This window comes from Canis lupus, chromosome 6, assembly GCF_048164855.1.
Source record: "Canis lupus baileyi chromosome 6, mCanLup2.hap1, whole genome shotgun sequence".
Taxonomy (NCBI): domain Eukaryota; kingdom Metazoa; phylum Chordata; class Mammalia; order Carnivora; family Canidae; genus Canis; species Canis lupus.
Genome location: NC_132843.1, coordinates 39,619,440 through 39,635,326, shown reverse-complemented (window position 1 = coordinate 39,635,326; position 15,887 = coordinate 39,619,440). Strand labels below are relative to the sequence as shown.

The following is a 15,887-nucleotide window of genomic DNA, read 5'->3' as shown; positions in this document are numbered from 1 at the left end:
AAAAGTGTTTTCTTTTTCATAAATGCCAATACTCCAGAATTAAGTACTACCACACAGCCCCATGTGGCCCCTAAGCCATCTGGCCACCCTCCACCCCACCGTGGGCTCTTAGGGGGGTCCCCCCACCCCCGCGCCCCCTGCTATGTGCTCACCTGTTCCTTACCCCCAGTGGAGCTGCAACAGAAAGACAAGGCGTTGGTGGAGTTGCTGCGAGAGAAGGTGGGACTGTTTGCCGAGATGACCCATTTCCAAGTGGAGGAGGACAGTGGCGGGGTGGCCCTGCCCGCCCTACCCAGGGGTCTTTTCCGCTCCGAGTCCTTGGAGTGCCCTCGTGGCGAGCGGCTGCTGCAGGATGCCATCCGTGAGGGTAAGGGAACCCCTGGGGATGAGGCCAGGCCTGGAAGCACACAGACTGGGGGGGTGCCAGCCCCAGTACCCATAAACGCCTTGGCGTGTGGGGTGTAGGGGGCAGAAATGAGGCATGGGCGCTGTCACTGTTTGAGTCCTACATACATTTGTGCTGTCCCTTTGGTGCCTTTCAGTGACCTCTGCCTTGTGGGGGGTGGCATGAATGAGGCCCCAGCACCTGCACAGGGGCCCCCCTGGACACCATCCCCTGACCTCCTCCCTTCCCTGTAGTGGAGGGCCTCAAAGACCTCCTGGTGGGGCCTGGAGTAGAGCTGCTCCTGACACCGCGGGATCCGGCCTTGCTTGTGGACCCAGACAGTGGCGGTAGCACGAGTCCTGGGGTCACAGCCAGTGAGTGCCTGGGCTGGGGCCATGGCAGAGGGTGGGAGGGGCCAACTGCCTTGGGGACCAGAGCTCAGCCCTGCCTTTTCCTTCTCCACAGATGGTGAGGCCAGAAACTTCAATGGCTCCATTGAGCTCTGCAGAACGGACTCTGACTCCAGTCAGAAGGTGGGTCCTGGGAGGTGTCAGGACTCAAGAGAGGGCTGGAAGGGGCAACTAGCCTGGGGATCCCTGACACGGAGCTGCAGGGGCCAGGCACCTGTGATTCCCTATCCTTGCCTCTTTCTGCAGGACCGCAATGGGAATCAGTTGAGAGCCCCCCAGGAGGTGAGGTGGGGACCTGGGGTGGAGCAGGCTGAAGGGAGGGTGTTGTGTCTGAGAAACGGGACCCCCATTTGGAGGGGTGTCTATGTGTAAGAGGCTGCCTTTGGTCACCTCCTGGGCAACTCTCCCATCCTGAAGCCTGGGCTCTGCCCCTACCCTCTCCTCTGTCTGCAGGAAGCATTACAGCGATTGGTCAATCTCTACGGACTCCTCCACGGCCTCCAGGTCAGTGGGCCCAGGGCTGGAGCTGGCAGATTGGAGCCAGAGCAGGGCTGCCCGTTTACCGGCCTTCTGGGCCTTTCCCCAGGCGGAGCCATCCTGGAACCTAGGTCTTGGGAGGTGAGGGTGAAGGGTCAGGGAAACGGGTCCTGACACGCTTGTCTGTGCCCCCTACACCCACAGGCGGCCGTGGCCCAGCAGGACACCCTGATGGAAGCCCGGTTCCCTGAGGGCCCTGAGCGGCGGGAGAAGCTGGCCAGAGCCAACTCCAGGGATGGAGAGGCTGGCCGAGTGGGGCCCGCCCCAGTGGCACCTGACAAGCAGGCCACCGAGCTGGCGCTCCTGCAGCGGCAACATGCTCTGCTGCAGGAGGAGCTGCGGCGCTGCCGGCGGCTGGGCGAGGAGCGCGCCACGGAGGCGGGCAACCTGGAGGCCCGGCTCCGCGAGAGTGAACAGGCCCGGGCCCTGCTGGAGAGGGAGGCGGAGGAGGCCCGCAGGCAGCTGGCCATCTTGGGGCAGAGTGAGCCGCCCCCGGCGGAGGCCCCCTGGGCCCGCAGGCCCTTGGACCCTCGGCGGCGCAGCCTCCCTGCAGGCGATGCTCTGTACCTGAGCTTCACGCCCCCACAGGTAAGGAGGCTTCAGGAGGGCTGACCTCGGTGGGTGAGAGGGTCTGGGACACAGCCCAGGGGCCATCTGGGGTTTGCACCTAAAGCCTGAAGCTGTGGTTGGAGAGATGGGAGGGGAGGTTGAGAGCCATCGGTGGTGCTACAGGCCGGGGGCCACCAGCCCTGCAGCCTTCCCCTGACCCCCTGGCCGAGCTCACTCCCTGGCCTGCTGCCTTTCCTGCCGGCCCGTCACAGCCCAGCCGAGGCCACGACCGTCTGGATTTGTCTGTGACCATTCGCTCTGTCCATCGACCCTTTGAGGACCGAGAGAGGCAGGAGCTGGGCAGCCCCGAGGAGCGGCTGCAGGACAGCAGTGACCCTGATACCGGCAGCGAGGAGGAAGGGGGCGGCCGCCTGTCCCCACCCCACAGTCCTCGAGGTGAGGCTGGAATGGAAGTGTGTCCCAGTGTGCACAGGACATTCGGGGCAATATTTGGGGTGGTTCGGGAGCTCTTGGGAGGGACACAGATGACACACTTCCTGCCTTGCAATGGTGATCCAGCAGTGGACCTCTAGGAAACAAAGCCTGTAGGAGCCTCTCCAGTAAGTCTGTGATGCCAACCTTTTCAAGCTGAAATAAATTTAAGATTTTTATTTGAGATGGAGTGAGCGAGAGAGAGAGCATGCATGGGGGAAGAGGCAGGGGCAAAGGGAGAAGAAGCAGGGTCTTCACGGAGCAGGGAGCCCAATGTGGGACTCACTCCCAGGACCCCAAGATCATGACCTGAGCTGAAGGTAGATGCTCAACCACTGAGCCACCGAGGCATCCCTAGAAATAGATTTTTTTTTCTTTATTCATGAGAGAGAGAGAGAGAGAGGCAGAGACACAGGAGGAGGGAGAAGCAGGCTTCATGCCGGGAGCCCCATGCGGAACTCGATCCCGGGACTCCAGGATCTGGGCCAAAGGCAGGCGCCAAACCGCTGAGCCACCCAGGGATCCCCCTAGAAATAGATTTCTAAGTAAAATTTTTCTAAGACCTTCAAAGTTCTTTTTTTTTTTTTTTTTTTTTGACCTTCAAAGTTCTTATAGTTGGTTTAGGAAATACAAAATAACCAAAAGTTGGTGTGACTTTATGTAGTCATCTTAAAATATTTTTGTATTTTATTAGCCAGACTGTATCTTTCTGTCCTCAGGGAGGGTACAAAGTATGTAGCCATGGTTTCGCTGGCCCTAGGGCTAGTCCCCAAGGACTCCTCCTTCCAGCTCCAGCCCAGATGGGGCAGCGGGAGTGTGGGGGTCGCTGCTCGAGGGAGCCTGTGTTCTGCCCCTGACTCTGCCCCATCCCCCTTCAGATTTCACCCGAATGCAAGACATCCCTGAAGAGACAGAGAGTCGTGACGGGGAGCCTATGGTTTCAGAGAGCTAAGGGGGCCCCCACCCCTCGTCCTGCGCCCCCAGGAAGAACACACCGAGGGAGGCAAACTTGGGACTCTAACCTGCCAATGGGAACATTCTCAAGAACTGCTGATGGTCCCTGCCAACTGGCAGGCTCCTGGGACACCTGGGGCCAGTTGGGAAGCTGGGGGAGTTGGGCCACAGTGCCCCCCTGCTGCACCAGGAGTAGCTGGTATAGCTGGCATCCAGGAGCTACACCACAGATGCCAATTTTTCATGCCTTCTTCCCTCTACTTTAGGAAAATTTATTTATTTATTGTTTATTAGTTACCCAGGGAGTGGGGGAGATTTAGAGGACCAGGGACATGGGAACCAAGCCATAGGGATCAGAGGGCCTTGATCTGTAACACTACTGGGGTTTATTCAGGCTTAACCAGGCAGCTGCTGGGTTCTAGCCCTGACACCCCTCCCCAAGAACACCGTCTTTGAGGATAGGCTGTGCCACGTGCACCTTGGGCCCTTCTATCAGGGCCATGGATGGGGCCATGTCCCTCTTCCCCGCTGACTGCTGTTCCCCTGTCTCTCCATCCTCAGTGGAGACCCAGGGAAACCATCTGGCCCTACAGAGTTGGGGGGTGATGGAGTAGAAGTTGAGGTGGCTGCAATGGCTCTGTTGGGGGGGGGTGTGTGTGTGTGTGTGAGGGGAAATCCCATGGGACCAGAATGTTTTTTGTTGTTTTCTTTTTTGTACCAAAGCCAACTGCACGTGTTTTGTATTTTTAAGAGCTGATTGTAGGCAGTTAGAAATCACAGCCTTCTATCTCCACTTATCAGAAGAGCTTGAGGGGTAGGGGGATCCATGTCGCCTCATCTGCAGTAATGGGGGACCTCCTCTGACCTCTTCTCCAGCCATTTGAAAAATATGTTGTAGGGTGAGTTGGGCCATCTCTGTGAACCCTGACCTCATCCCCACCTCAGCAACCATGACTGAAGCCTCAGTGTGAACTTGGGGGACTTTCTGGTGGACCCCCAGTGCCCACCAGCCCCAGCCATTTTCTGCCAATTTGATTGTTTAAAAAAACAAACAAACAAACAAAAAACGATAAAGCAGGGAAAATTAAAGACCTGGAACCCCCACGAAGTGCTGTCTCTGTGTCTTCAAGCACTGAGGGTGCTGCTGAGGGGGTGCTACCCCAGAGGAGGGGCAGGCTGCCTCCCCCAACATAAGCCCTTGTTGGCATCTACGGGCACAAATCCAGAGATCAACTGGAAGGGCACTTTGGGGATTCCAGAATTAGAGAACTTTGCTTAGTCTCATTTGTATGCCTGGTTCAGATGGGGTATCAGCCTATCACCCCCTCCCCACCTGTTCCTACCAGCCTCTCCCCAGAGCCTTTCATCTTCAGATGCAGCCCCCAGGTTGCCCTGGGTCTTCGTGGTGTCAGAGCCCCTAGGCCACCTCTTCCAGATGTGGTGAGAGATTAGGTTGGTTTCACTTCTGGGTTTTGCTTCATTTTACTTCCTGTTTCTGGTGACTACCCCCTGCAGCTGGGGGAGGGCGGTTGGCGCTGGCAACACGCTGGACACACGCACACACATCCGTGGGGGAAAGGAACTGAAATCCCCTGGGGAGTGGGCATGGGGGCTGCAGCACTGCCCTCTTGTACTTGTCCACGGTATCTGGCTTTCGGCAGGTGCTTTCTCATCTATTACGGGGTCTATGAGGTGGATGGGGAAATGGGAAGGCTGGGCCTTGGAGCCAGGCAGGCCCCGCCCTCCACACTGCAGCTTTCTACTTCCCTCCGGATGCTGGGCTTTGAGCTCACTGACATGTGGCTCAGCAGCTGGAAGCTGGACCCCAAACCTGGCAGGGTGGAATGGAGAGGGGACCGCCAGGGTGGCTGATACCAGCACTCAGACAAGGAAAGGGGAAGGCAGGCTTCTCTGACACTGTCACATAGATCCAGTGAAGGATATTGGCCTGAAGAGAAGGGGTCGTGTGGAGACATGGCCCAGGGTAGGTGCGGAGAAGCTCAGGGGTCAGCACTGGTGGCTCCCAGCAGCACTGTCCCTCTACCACTCCTTGACCCGAGACATGACATCCTTTCTTGATGTGGCTATTTCTGGGGAGGAGTCTCTTGTGGCATTCCCCTTTCAGGCCAAGGTGCCTCCTTAAGCCTTCAGAAGCCCCAGTCTTGGCCTGCAACCTTCCCACTGGGATTTAAAGCTCTTTGGCTACTCACTGCAGGGAGCCAGGGCCTAGCTTTGTGCCCCAACATTTGCCTTCCACTCCCAGGAGCACCTGGCCTGGTGCCCGGTCCTCTGCTGGGCCTCCCTTGCCCCTACACCTCTCCTCTCCATGGGGAGGTGTGCAGCCTGTCACTCATCTAGGACTCAGACCTGATTAAATTCGTCAGTATTTACCTCCTGGCCCCATTTGCAGAGATCCCCCCAGGGGAGCCCGCAGAGGAGCTGCAGGGGGTGGCCAGAAATAGGGAGGTTACTTAGGGAGGATTTTCCATCCTGAATTGGCTGGAAACAGAACTGTTTGGGAACTAGTTTAAACATGAAAGGGAGGAAATTAAACATCAAGAAACTAATTAGATCTTGTTAACATTGCTGAATGTGTTGTGAATTGGGCGGCTGTTGGGAGTCTCTCCTGCTGGGTGCCTCAAAGGAGCTGGTGCAGAGGCGGCCCTTGGGGGGGGGTGGCCTGGTGGATGGTGTTGGGGGCCACAGAAGCAGGAGCTCTGCCCCGTCTAGCTTTTTCCAGGGGCTGACCCCCAGAAAATCCCTTCTGATTACTCTCCTTTATCACTGCTGGGTCTCCATGGATCTGGAAACCAAAGGCGAACCTGCTGCCCTGGAAAACACACCTCAAGAGGGACACGAGGGGCCAATGCCTCAGTTCTTGATTTAAAACTTTGATTTCACTCCAGAGTATACACATCGTTCCAGATGAGACATCTCTGGTTCCCAGAGGTCCCCTATTTCTCCTCTTGGATTCCATTTTATGTGCAGTTTTAAGAACAGTAGCCAACACACCACTTCAGGCACTGTTGAGTCCTCAACACATTTTACCAATGAGAAAACCGGGACAGAGAAGTGGATTGACTCACCGAGGTCCCTCCCTGGTTAGTGCTGGAGCTGGGACGTGAAGCCGGTGCTCCGGATCCGAGCTGCGCACTAGGAAAGGAGGGACGCGCACACCAGTCTCCTACCCTGGGTTCCCATTCTCTGGACACACCTGTGGCCCCACTTCCCCCAATCCCTGCCCACCTCTCCCCTCCTTATGCCCCCAATCCTTGACTTCTCTCCACTTCTCTAAGCCCCACCTAAGGATAGGTAAGCAGAGCTCTTAACTTGGGGCTGGGCTACACACGGGCATGTCCCTGCAGGGGCTCCAGCTGCCTCCGCTGAGGTCTGCAGGCACCACTGAGGTGCGTGAGGTGGAGATGCCAGGGCGGGGGAATTTTTGGCTCTGGCACCAAGAGCAAGGGAATACCATGATGAAGGTGATGGTGGGGGTGAGGGGACAGACAGAGGGAAACAGGCACTAACCTCTGGACTGTCATTCTGGAACTCCTGGGAAATTTTCCTGAGAATTCTCACAGGAGGCAGAAACCGGACAGAGAATCCTTTCATCCGCCCTGCAGTGACAGTAGAAGCGTGACAGGTCACACGTCGTCGTGGGTGATCAGAGGCTTCCTCTCCAAGCCCCTCCCCGTTGCCATGCACTCCACCACATGGAGGAAGACCTAGGCTCAGCTGGGCCCCCACCCGGACCTGCCCACCACACTCCCCCACGCCTTGATGCCAACCCTCCCCAGGTGAATGGTTCTGGTGCTGGCAGAGCCCAGAGCAGCAGGGTGACCAGGTGACCACGGGAGGAGGGCCCCTCTGCTGAGGGTGGGGGGTGCGCTCTCCACCCACCACCTGCTTGTGTCCCTGGGGCGCCCCAGTTCCACCTTGCGCTGGCCCCACGGCCACAGCCTGGCTCGCAGATTCTTGAAGGCGTCTGCTGGGGCCCATCAGCCTCCTGCCTCAGGAGGTGTGCCAGCAGGTGGTGACAGGGCAGATGTAGCCATGGCTAGTGGAGAAAGATGCCATCCCAGGGCATCAGGTCAAATGTCACCAGGACATCCAGCAATGGGCCACATGGTCAGGGAAGCAGCAGAGGAAGGAGGCCTCCGGGGTTCAGACAGAATGGGCTACAAACCTGCTGTCCTATCCCAGCTCCGCCCAGGAAGGCCGGCAGCAGCAGGGGTGGTGATGGCGTTCAGGGGGGCACCCGTGAGGGCCCCCACTGTCCTCTGCAGCTGGTGGGCCCCCAGATGGGACCCACTGGGGAAGCTTAGTAGACACCCCGCTCAGGGCCCCAAAGACAGCTGGGGGCACTGTCACCAGGAGAGCTGCCACCCACACTGCCTGGGGGGTCACACAGGCCCGGAAGGGTGAGGGGTGGGCATCTGGTTTTGCAGCTGTGGCCATCGCCAGTATCAGGCAACACCGAGCGGGAGTGAGGAAGATGCTGGCATGGATGTTGAGGACGTTGACCCTCGGGACCATGTCACAGAGGGCACCTCTGAAGGGCCAGCATTAGTCCTGGGTGGACTCAGCTGCCCCAAAGGGGAGAGCGATGGCCTGCCCTGTCTACCATATCAAGTGGAAGACAAAAGTGTCAGAAGGGGGCTGGGAGCTCCCCGAGCGCAACTGCCCAGCACCCAGAGTGTGGTCAGGTTCCCAGCAAGCTGGCCCCACCACCAGGCCCACAGACCAGGGCGACCACAACCCTCAGGGATAGGAACTGGACAGGCTCAGCAATGGCCGGTACTCAGCACACTGATTCTGAGGCGTCACCCCAGGCTGCAGGCAACAGGGTAGAGCTGCTGGAGGTGGGCACCACCAGGGGTGAGAGCTGGTGCCCTGGTGTCCCTGTCGGGGGCTGGGGTGCAGGTGCCTCCCTGGGGGCCAGGGTGATGGTGAGCCCTGCCCCTGCCCCACCCTGCCAGGGAGCAGGACCGCTGCGGGGTGCATGTGCACCTGCGCAGGGGCTGGGCCCTGCCTGATAGAGTGGGAGGGGCCAAGGGGGAATTACCCACTGTGGGGGGGCACCCATGGCCTCCACGCAGGGAGGGGCCAGACATACCCCGTCTGAGGAATGCCAGGAACCAAACTGGAGCCCCCTCTTCCTGACCATGGACAGAGGCCCCTTTCTTTGCAGAAAGTGCTCCCTTGGGGCCTGGGGGCAGGGGTGGGGGGACCCGGAAGCATGGAATCAGGATGGGATCCGAAAGAGAGCAGAGATTCCAGGGTCCCAGGTCTGCTCCTCACTACATGTGTGGCTTTGGTAAGTCACTTTACCCCCCTGAGCCTCAGTTTTCTTAAAATTTTCAGACAAAAAATCTCTGCTCTACAGGATTGGTGTGAATTGTGAGATAAAAGATGTGAAAAAAGCACATTGTCCACTGCTATTTGCATGAATGGTGATTATTCCCAAGGGAAAGTTTGGGGTGTCCATCGTGGAAAGGAGCTGGGCATGCATAGATATCTATTGTCACCATGCCCCTGGAAGAGTGCCAACTAAAACACAGGTCAGGATTCACTGCAGCGAGTGACCTCGAGGGTGAGGGCTGGGAGGGAAAGGGCAGAGGAAGTCACAGCTTCCTGCCCCTCCACCCCCAGCACAGCCTTTGGGGAGCTGAGTGGCATGCCCTCAGTTCTGTGCCTGCTCCTGGGTATGAAGCAGTCCTGCCAGCCTTTCATCCCACTGCCATGTCATCCTTTCCTGCTCCAGTCTGGAGTCAGAGGCCTAGGCACGCCCACCCTCTCCTCCTATCCCCAAGCTCATGTCAGAGGTATGGGTCCTGAGATATACCCTCACCATGCCTCATCCTGTCTCCCCATGATCTCAGTATTAACTGGAAAAAAACGCCATACTGGGTCTTCCCCTTTTGTGCACATATGCCAACCCTTTGCAGAATGTGCTGGGATGGGGAAAAAAGAGAAGGCGGGAGGCGCGGAGATGAGAGAGAGAGACCTTTTCAAGGATTCCAAAATATTCAAAACCTTCCGGCTCTCTGCCGGCTAATTAAGATTTCCCTGGGGTTGGGCAGCCTGGGTGGCTCAGCGGTTTAGCGCCGCCTTCAGCCCAGGGCGTGATCCTGGAGTCCTGGGATTGAGTCCCACGTCAGGCTCCCTGCATGGAGCCTGCTTCTCCCTCCATCTCTGTCTCTGTCTCTGTCTCTCATGAATAAATAAATAAAATCTTTAGGGGATCCCTGGGTGGCGCAGCGGTTTGGCACCTGCCTTTGGCCCAGGGCGCGATCCTGGAGACCCGGGATCGAATCCCACGTCGGGTTCCCGGTGCATGGAGCCTGCTTCTCCCTCTGCCTGTGTCTCTGCCTCTCTCTCTCTCTCTCTCTCTCTCATAAATAAATAAAAATTAAAAAAAAAAAAAAAGATTTCCTTGGGGTGCTGGGGGAGGAGAGGGGCCCTACAGGACAATCAAGCAGCAGTGGGTTTGATGAGCCCTGTAGGAGAGACCTGGACTGGGTGCCAGGATGTTTGGGTCTTCCACCAAGGGATGGGTGTGCAGAGGGTGGCAGAAGGGGAATGCCCCGTCCAAGCTCCACGGGCTCCCTCCTGGCCTTAGGGACTGCTCCTGTGTGACTCTCCGTGAGTCCCTCTGTTAGGGCTGTGTTTACTCTTCCAGCTGCCCAGCATCACCTCACCAGTCTGGCAGCAAAGACATCTATTTCATGCCCTGGACTTATTTTTCTCTTGGTTGAGAATGGAAGGATTCCAGGGGTCTGCTATCTATCTGAAATATCAGGTCCTCTGACCATTTGTTCTTGTTCTCTTTACTCATTTCTAATCTGAATCCTTTCCTTGGTCTGAAACTAGCTGCACCCCTGCGGTTATGTAGAGAGGTGATGCCACCAGCTGGCTCGTCCAAGAACTCCACTTTGGATCCTTTTCTTTTTTCTACTAATTTTGTTAGTTCATAGGTTTGTTCATTCAATCATTCACTAACCCCAGCGTTTCTTGAACCTGTATTATGTGCCAGGCACTGTGCTAGATGCTGGGGAGACAATCACAAATATATGGTCTTCTCATAAAGTATAATACGCTTTTTGAGATGCTTGGGATCTCTAAGGTCATCTAGTTCAACTTCTCTGTTTTTTTTTTTTAATATTTTATTTATTTATTCATGAGAGACACACGGAGAGAGAGGCAGAGACACAGGCTGACGGAGAAGCAGGCTCCATGCAGGGAGCCCGATGTGGGACTCAATCCCAGGACCCCAGGATCACGCCCTGGGCTGAACAAAGGCAGGCGCTAAACTGCTGAGCCACTCAGGGATTCCCAACTTCTCTGTTTATAAGGAGGGAAAGTAAGTTGGCCAAGGCCCCCAGAGAAGTGGCGGCAGAGTCAAGATCTGACATAAAGGTCTATTGACTCCTGGAATCTGGCTCTCTCCACAACATCGCAAAATTCCATAGGCATTTCTTCCCCCTTCCCTTCAGCCTCAAGTGCCAGTACCTGCCCTTGGGAAGCTCCCAGGCTGCCAAGGGGAACGGCACCAGGATGTGGCCAGAGGGACAGTGACAACTCCTCTCTAGTTGGTTTTCATTCACAACTACTAGGCAAGAGGAGCAGCTAGAACCTTACCAGCCCGGTTTTCTCTCTCAGAGTCCTAGGACCTGTAGAGGTAGATTATGGTGTCTGCCCAACAGGAAAAGGACTTATAATGGCTGGGCCTCCCCCTCGGTCACCTGACTATCCCCCCTTCCCCTAGTCTCTGTGGGGCTCCAGCTCTGCATCCCTGCACCTGTACTCCCAAACCTCGGCAAAGAGGAACTGGGGAGGCAGGAAGGACCCTGGAGAGAAGGAGAAAGAAGCTTTGTGTTTGCACTTGTGGTGGAGACAGATCCTCCAGGTGTTCAGGGACTACAAATGGTAGGAGCAGGAGACCTGACTCTAATCCAAATGCTCCCTTCACATCAACCCAGCCAGCTGCCTCCCCGCTCCTCCACATGTCTGCTGAGACCCACTGCAGAAAATCCTGTGGTCTCGATAAGGGGTGTGGGTAGCTTCAGTGCTCATGCGCAAGTTCCAAATCAATCTCTCTCTTTCTCTCAATTTTATATTTTGGAATAGTTTAGACTTACAAAACATTACAAAGGCAGTGATTGTCACCCATCTCTTTCATTGTCCACATTAAAATAAAACTGGCAGTTGGGGCACCTGGGTGGCTCAGTTGGTGAAGCTTCTGTCTGACTTTGGCTCAGGTCATGCTTTTGGGGTCCTGGGATAGAGCCCTGCATTGGGCTCCCTGCTCCTCCCTCTCCTGCCCCTCTCTCCCGCTCCTGTTTTCTCTTTCTCTGTCATATAAATAAAATCTTTTAAAAAGAATAAAGCTGGTCGAGCATTAAAAATAAAAATCTTGGGGATCTGTGGGTGGCTCAGCAGTTTAGCACCTGCCTTCGGCCCAGGGCCTGATCCCGGAGTCCCGGAATCGAGTCCCATGTCGGGCTTCTTGCATGGAGCCTGCTTCTCCCTCTGCCTATGTCTCTGCCTCTCTCTCTCTGTGTCTCTCATGAATAAATAAATAAAATCTTTAAAAATTAAAAAAAAAATAAAAACAGAGATAAATGTGACAATGTACAATCCTGGTACATTGAAAATGACAAACTGCTACTGTAAGAAATTAAAGGCCTGAATCGGGGTGCCTGCCTGGCTCAGTCAGTAGAGCATTTGATTCTCGATCTCCAGGTTGTGAGTTCAAGCCCCACTCTGGGTGTAGAGACTGCTTACGTACGGAAATTAAGTAAATAAAGAATCAAAAAAGACCGAAATAAATGAAGAGGTATACTGAGTTCATGCACCGAGGGACTCAACAAGATGTCAGTTCTCATTATTATTGGTCTGTAGATTCCAATCCTTTTTTTTAAAGGTTTTATTTTATTTATTTTTAAAAATATTTTATTTATTTACTCATAGACAGAGAGAAAGAGAGGCAGAGACACAGGCAGAAGGAGAAACAGGCTCCATGCAGGGAGCCTGATGTGGGACTCGATTCTGGGTTTCCAGGATCACACCCCAGGCTGCAGGCGGCGCCAAACTGCTGCGCCACCAGGGCTGCCCTGTAGATTTCAATCCTAATCAAAACTGTAGCAGGCGTTTTAGAAATAGAAATTGACAAGCAGATTCTGGAATTCATATGGAAACAAACAGCCAAACAATTTCATAGACTCGCCAAAACAATTCTGCAAGAAGGTAAAGTTAGTGTGCTCAAACTACCTGATTTCAAGACTTACTATAAAAAGCAAGTAGTCAAGACAGTATGGTATTGGCAAAAAGGCAGACATATATTAATGCAGCAGAATTGAGAGTCCTGAAATAGACCCACACATCTAGTCAGTTGTTTTGTTTTTAAAGATTTTATTTATTTGAAAGACAGAAAGGGCATGAGGGGAGTGCACAGAAGGAGACAGAAGAGGGACAAGCATACTCCCCGCTGAGCAGGGAGCCCGATGTAGGATTCAATCCCAGGATCCTGAGATCATGACCTGAGCCAAAGTCAGACACCCAATTGACTGAGCCATCCAGGCACTCTTACAAGTCAGATTTTTATTTTTATTTTTTTTACAAAAGTGCAAAGAAAATTCATTGAAGAATGCATAGCCTTTTTTTAAAAAAAGATGTTATTTATTCATGAGGGTGCTCGCTTCAGCAGCACATATATTTATTCATGAGAGACACAGAGAAACAGACATAGGCAGAGGGAGAATCAGGCTCCCCATGGAGAGCCCAATGATGGACTTGATCCCAGGACCCTGGGATCACAACCTGAGCCAAAGGCAGACGCTCAACCACTGAGCCACTAAAGTGCCCCTGCATAGTCTTTTCAACAAATGGTTCAATAACAGTAGAATAGGGGATCCCTGGATGGCTCAGCGGTTTGGTGCCTGCCTTTGGCCCAGGGCATGATCCTGGAGACCCAGGATCGAATCCCTGCATGGAGCCTGCTTCTCCCTCTGCCTGTGTCTCTGCCTGTGTGTGTGTGTGTGTGTGTGTGTGTGTGAGATGAATAAATAAAATCTTTAAAAAAAAACAGTAGAATATCCACATTTAAAAAAGAGTGTGTACAAGAGACTTTCAATCCTTACCTCACACTATGCACAAAAATGAACTCAGAATAGATAATAGATCTAAATATAAAAGCTAAAAATCCAAAACTTCTAGAAAAAAACAAAGGAGAAAATGTGTGGCCTTGAGCTAAGTAAGCAGAGATTTTCTTACACACATCAAAAACATAATGTATAAGAGTAAAAATTGATAAATTGGACTTCACCAAAATTAAGAACTTCTGCTCTTTGAGAAACAGTGTGAAGAGAATGGAAAGCCAAGCCACAGACCGAGAGAAAATATTTGCAAACCAGGGATCTGATAAAGGATGTTACTAGAACATCTAAAGAGCTCTCAAAATTCAGTAATAACACAACTTTATTTTTTAAATGGACAAAAGATTTAAGCAGATCCGTCACCAAAGAAGATATGGAGATACCAAATAAGCACATGAGAAGATGCTCTACGTCATTAGCCATTAGAGAAGAGCAAATTCAAACCACAACAAGCTAATACAACATTCCTATTAGAACACCTAAGACAGGGATTCCTGGGTGGCTCAGCAGTTGAGCATCTGCCTTTGGCTCAGGGTGTGACCCAGGAGTCTGGGGATGGAGTCCCACATTGGGCTTCCTGCATGGAGCCTGCTTCTCCTTCTGCCTGTGTCTCTGCCTCTCTCTCTCTATGTCTCTCATGAATAAATAAATAAAATCTTAAAAAAAAAAGAACACCTAAGATGAAGAACTGATGACACCAGGTGCTAGACAGGAAATGCGGTAGCATAACTTACATGCACTGCTGGTGATAAAATAAGATGATATAATCACTTTGTGAAATGATTCGGTGGTTTCTTAAAAAAAAAGCAACCATACACTTCATAAGTCCTAGCCATTCTAGTCCTAGGTATTTATCAAGAGAAATTAAATATACCTTCACATAAAGACTTGTAGACCAATGTGCACAGCCTCTCTATTTGACGTAGCTTAACGTGCTCAATAAGTCAAATGGATAACCTACTTATCCATCACGTGAATGGATAAATAACGGTGAATCCATACAATGGAATGCCACTCAACACTGAAACAGGGTATGTTACTGCTGCGCACACCAACAAGCATGGAGGAAAGAGTCCTGATGGCTGCCAAGCCAAGGCTGCCATCCCTCCCTGTTCACCTCATGGAAGCATCCATTCCTCTTCCCTACCTGTTGAGCACTGCTGGTCTGTCCACACTGCAGCCAAGTCCTTCCGGACGCAGCCTCCGGCCCTTGCTGGGTGCTAACTGCATTTGCTCTGGCCCAGGTTTACTCTATAATGTTTCCACGGGCTGCCCAGGCTGCAGCTCTAAGTGCCTGGAGGCCATAAACACGAGTAAGTTTCCATTTCAGATGTCGGGTGTTCAGCTTCCTGAGAAGAGGGGAGGGGCAGATGGCTTCCTGTCCATGGGGTTAAGCAGAGGCTCTTCCTGGGTCACTCTCCTAAAACGAGTGTTTAAGTCTTCAGCAATTGACACTGCTAGTTAAGTCCTCAGTGGGACACCCTGCTATATTCTACACTAACGTTGGGGTCTGTACCACAACTTACAGTCTGCAGTCCGGCTCAGGTGAGGCTTCAGTGATGCTCAGCAATCCTTTTGCATGTCCTCAGCTAGCTTCATATTTCACATCTTCATCTAAAAGGCACTTCTCAGGCATCTGGTAAGTGGCAGGCACTGTGCAGGCATGGGGTACACAAAGATGACTCAGACACAGTTCCTGCCCTCAAAGAGCTCACTCTCAGTAAGGGCAGTGGAAACATAATCCTTGTAAACTGAGCATGAAAGGTGTTAGACTAAAGATATTTATTTATTTATTTATTTATTATTTAATTTTTATTTATTTATTTATGATAGTCACACAGAGAGAGAGGCAGAGACATAGGCAGAGGGAGAAGCAGGCTCCATGCACCGGAAGCCCGACGTGGGATTCGATCCCGGGTCTCCAGGATCGCGCCCTGAGCCAAAGGCAGGCACCAAACCGCTGCGCCACCCAGGGATCCCTATTTATTTATATTTTTTAATTGGAGTTCAATTTGCCAACATAGACTAAAGATTTAAGAGAGTTCAGCAGGGGTATGAAGGAGGGAGTTTCATTTTACCTGCTATGGTCAAAGAGATCATTTCTGAACTGAGCCTTCAAAAATCAGTGGATGGCTTCCTTTCCAACTAGGGCCCAGCAGAATGGCTCCCGCAAAGAAGGCTGGCGAGAAGAAGGGCCGTTCTGCCATCAGCGAGGTAGTGACCAGAGAATACACATCAACATTCACAAACGTATCCATGGAGTGGGTTTCAAGGAGCATGCCCCTTGGGCACTCAAAGAGATCCGGAAACTTGCCATGAAGGAGATGGGAACTCCAGATGTGCACATTACCACCAGGCTGAACAAAGCTGTCTGGGCCAAAGGAATAAGGAATGTTTCATACT

At 53.0% G+C, this 15,887-nt stretch overlaps 1 protein-coding gene and 2 long non-coding RNA genes across 15 annotated transcripts in view; 1 reads left to right on the top strand and 2 right to left on the bottom strand.

The window, feature by feature from the left end:
- The window catches only part of ARHGEF2 (Rho/Rac guanine nucleotide exchange factor 2), a 46,639-nt gene extending 42,204 nt beyond the window's left edge, over positions 1-4,435 (top strand). For 11 of the 13 annotated variants that reach the window (XM_072829894.1, XM_072829895.1, XM_072829893.1 and 8 more), the window contains 8 exons: positions 170-367; positions 640-759; positions 851-918; positions 1,042-1,077; positions 1,249-1,299; positions 1,477-1,920; positions 2,154-2,337; positions 3,252-4,435. In XM_072829894.1, the coding sequence (XP_072685995.1) occupies positions 170-367; positions 640-759; positions 851-918; positions 1,042-1,077; positions 1,249-1,299; positions 1,477-1,920; positions 2,154-2,337; positions 3,252-3,325 (1,175 nt within the window). In that variant the 3' untranslated portion in view covers positions 3,326-4,435. The remainder of the gene's footprint in view (positions 1-169; positions 368-639; positions 760-850; positions 919-1,041; positions 1,078-1,248; positions 1,300-1,476; positions 1,921-2,153; positions 2,338-3,251) is intronic. The other 2 variants (XM_072829896.1, XM_072829903.1) reach the window with 1 other exon arrangement.
- Positions 3,975-7,166, bottom strand: LOC140635361 (uncharacterized). Its single transcript, XR_012032691.1, has 2 exons — positions 6,856-7,166; positions 3,975-6,480 (listed from the first exon to the last, which is right to left on the bottom strand). It is a non-coding gene; the product is annotated as an uncharacterized lncRNA (long non-coding RNA).
- A 7,620-nt stretch (positions 7,167-14,786) lies between these two features.
- On the bottom strand, positions 14,787-15,677 carry LOC140635355 (uncharacterized). The gene is made up of 3 exons (XR_012032690.1): positions 15,563-15,677; positions 15,011-15,120; positions 14,787-14,904 (listed from the first exon to the last, which is right to left on the bottom strand). It is a non-coding gene; the product is annotated as an uncharacterized lncRNA (long non-coding RNA).
- Positions 15,678-15,887: the final 210 nt, after the last annotated feature.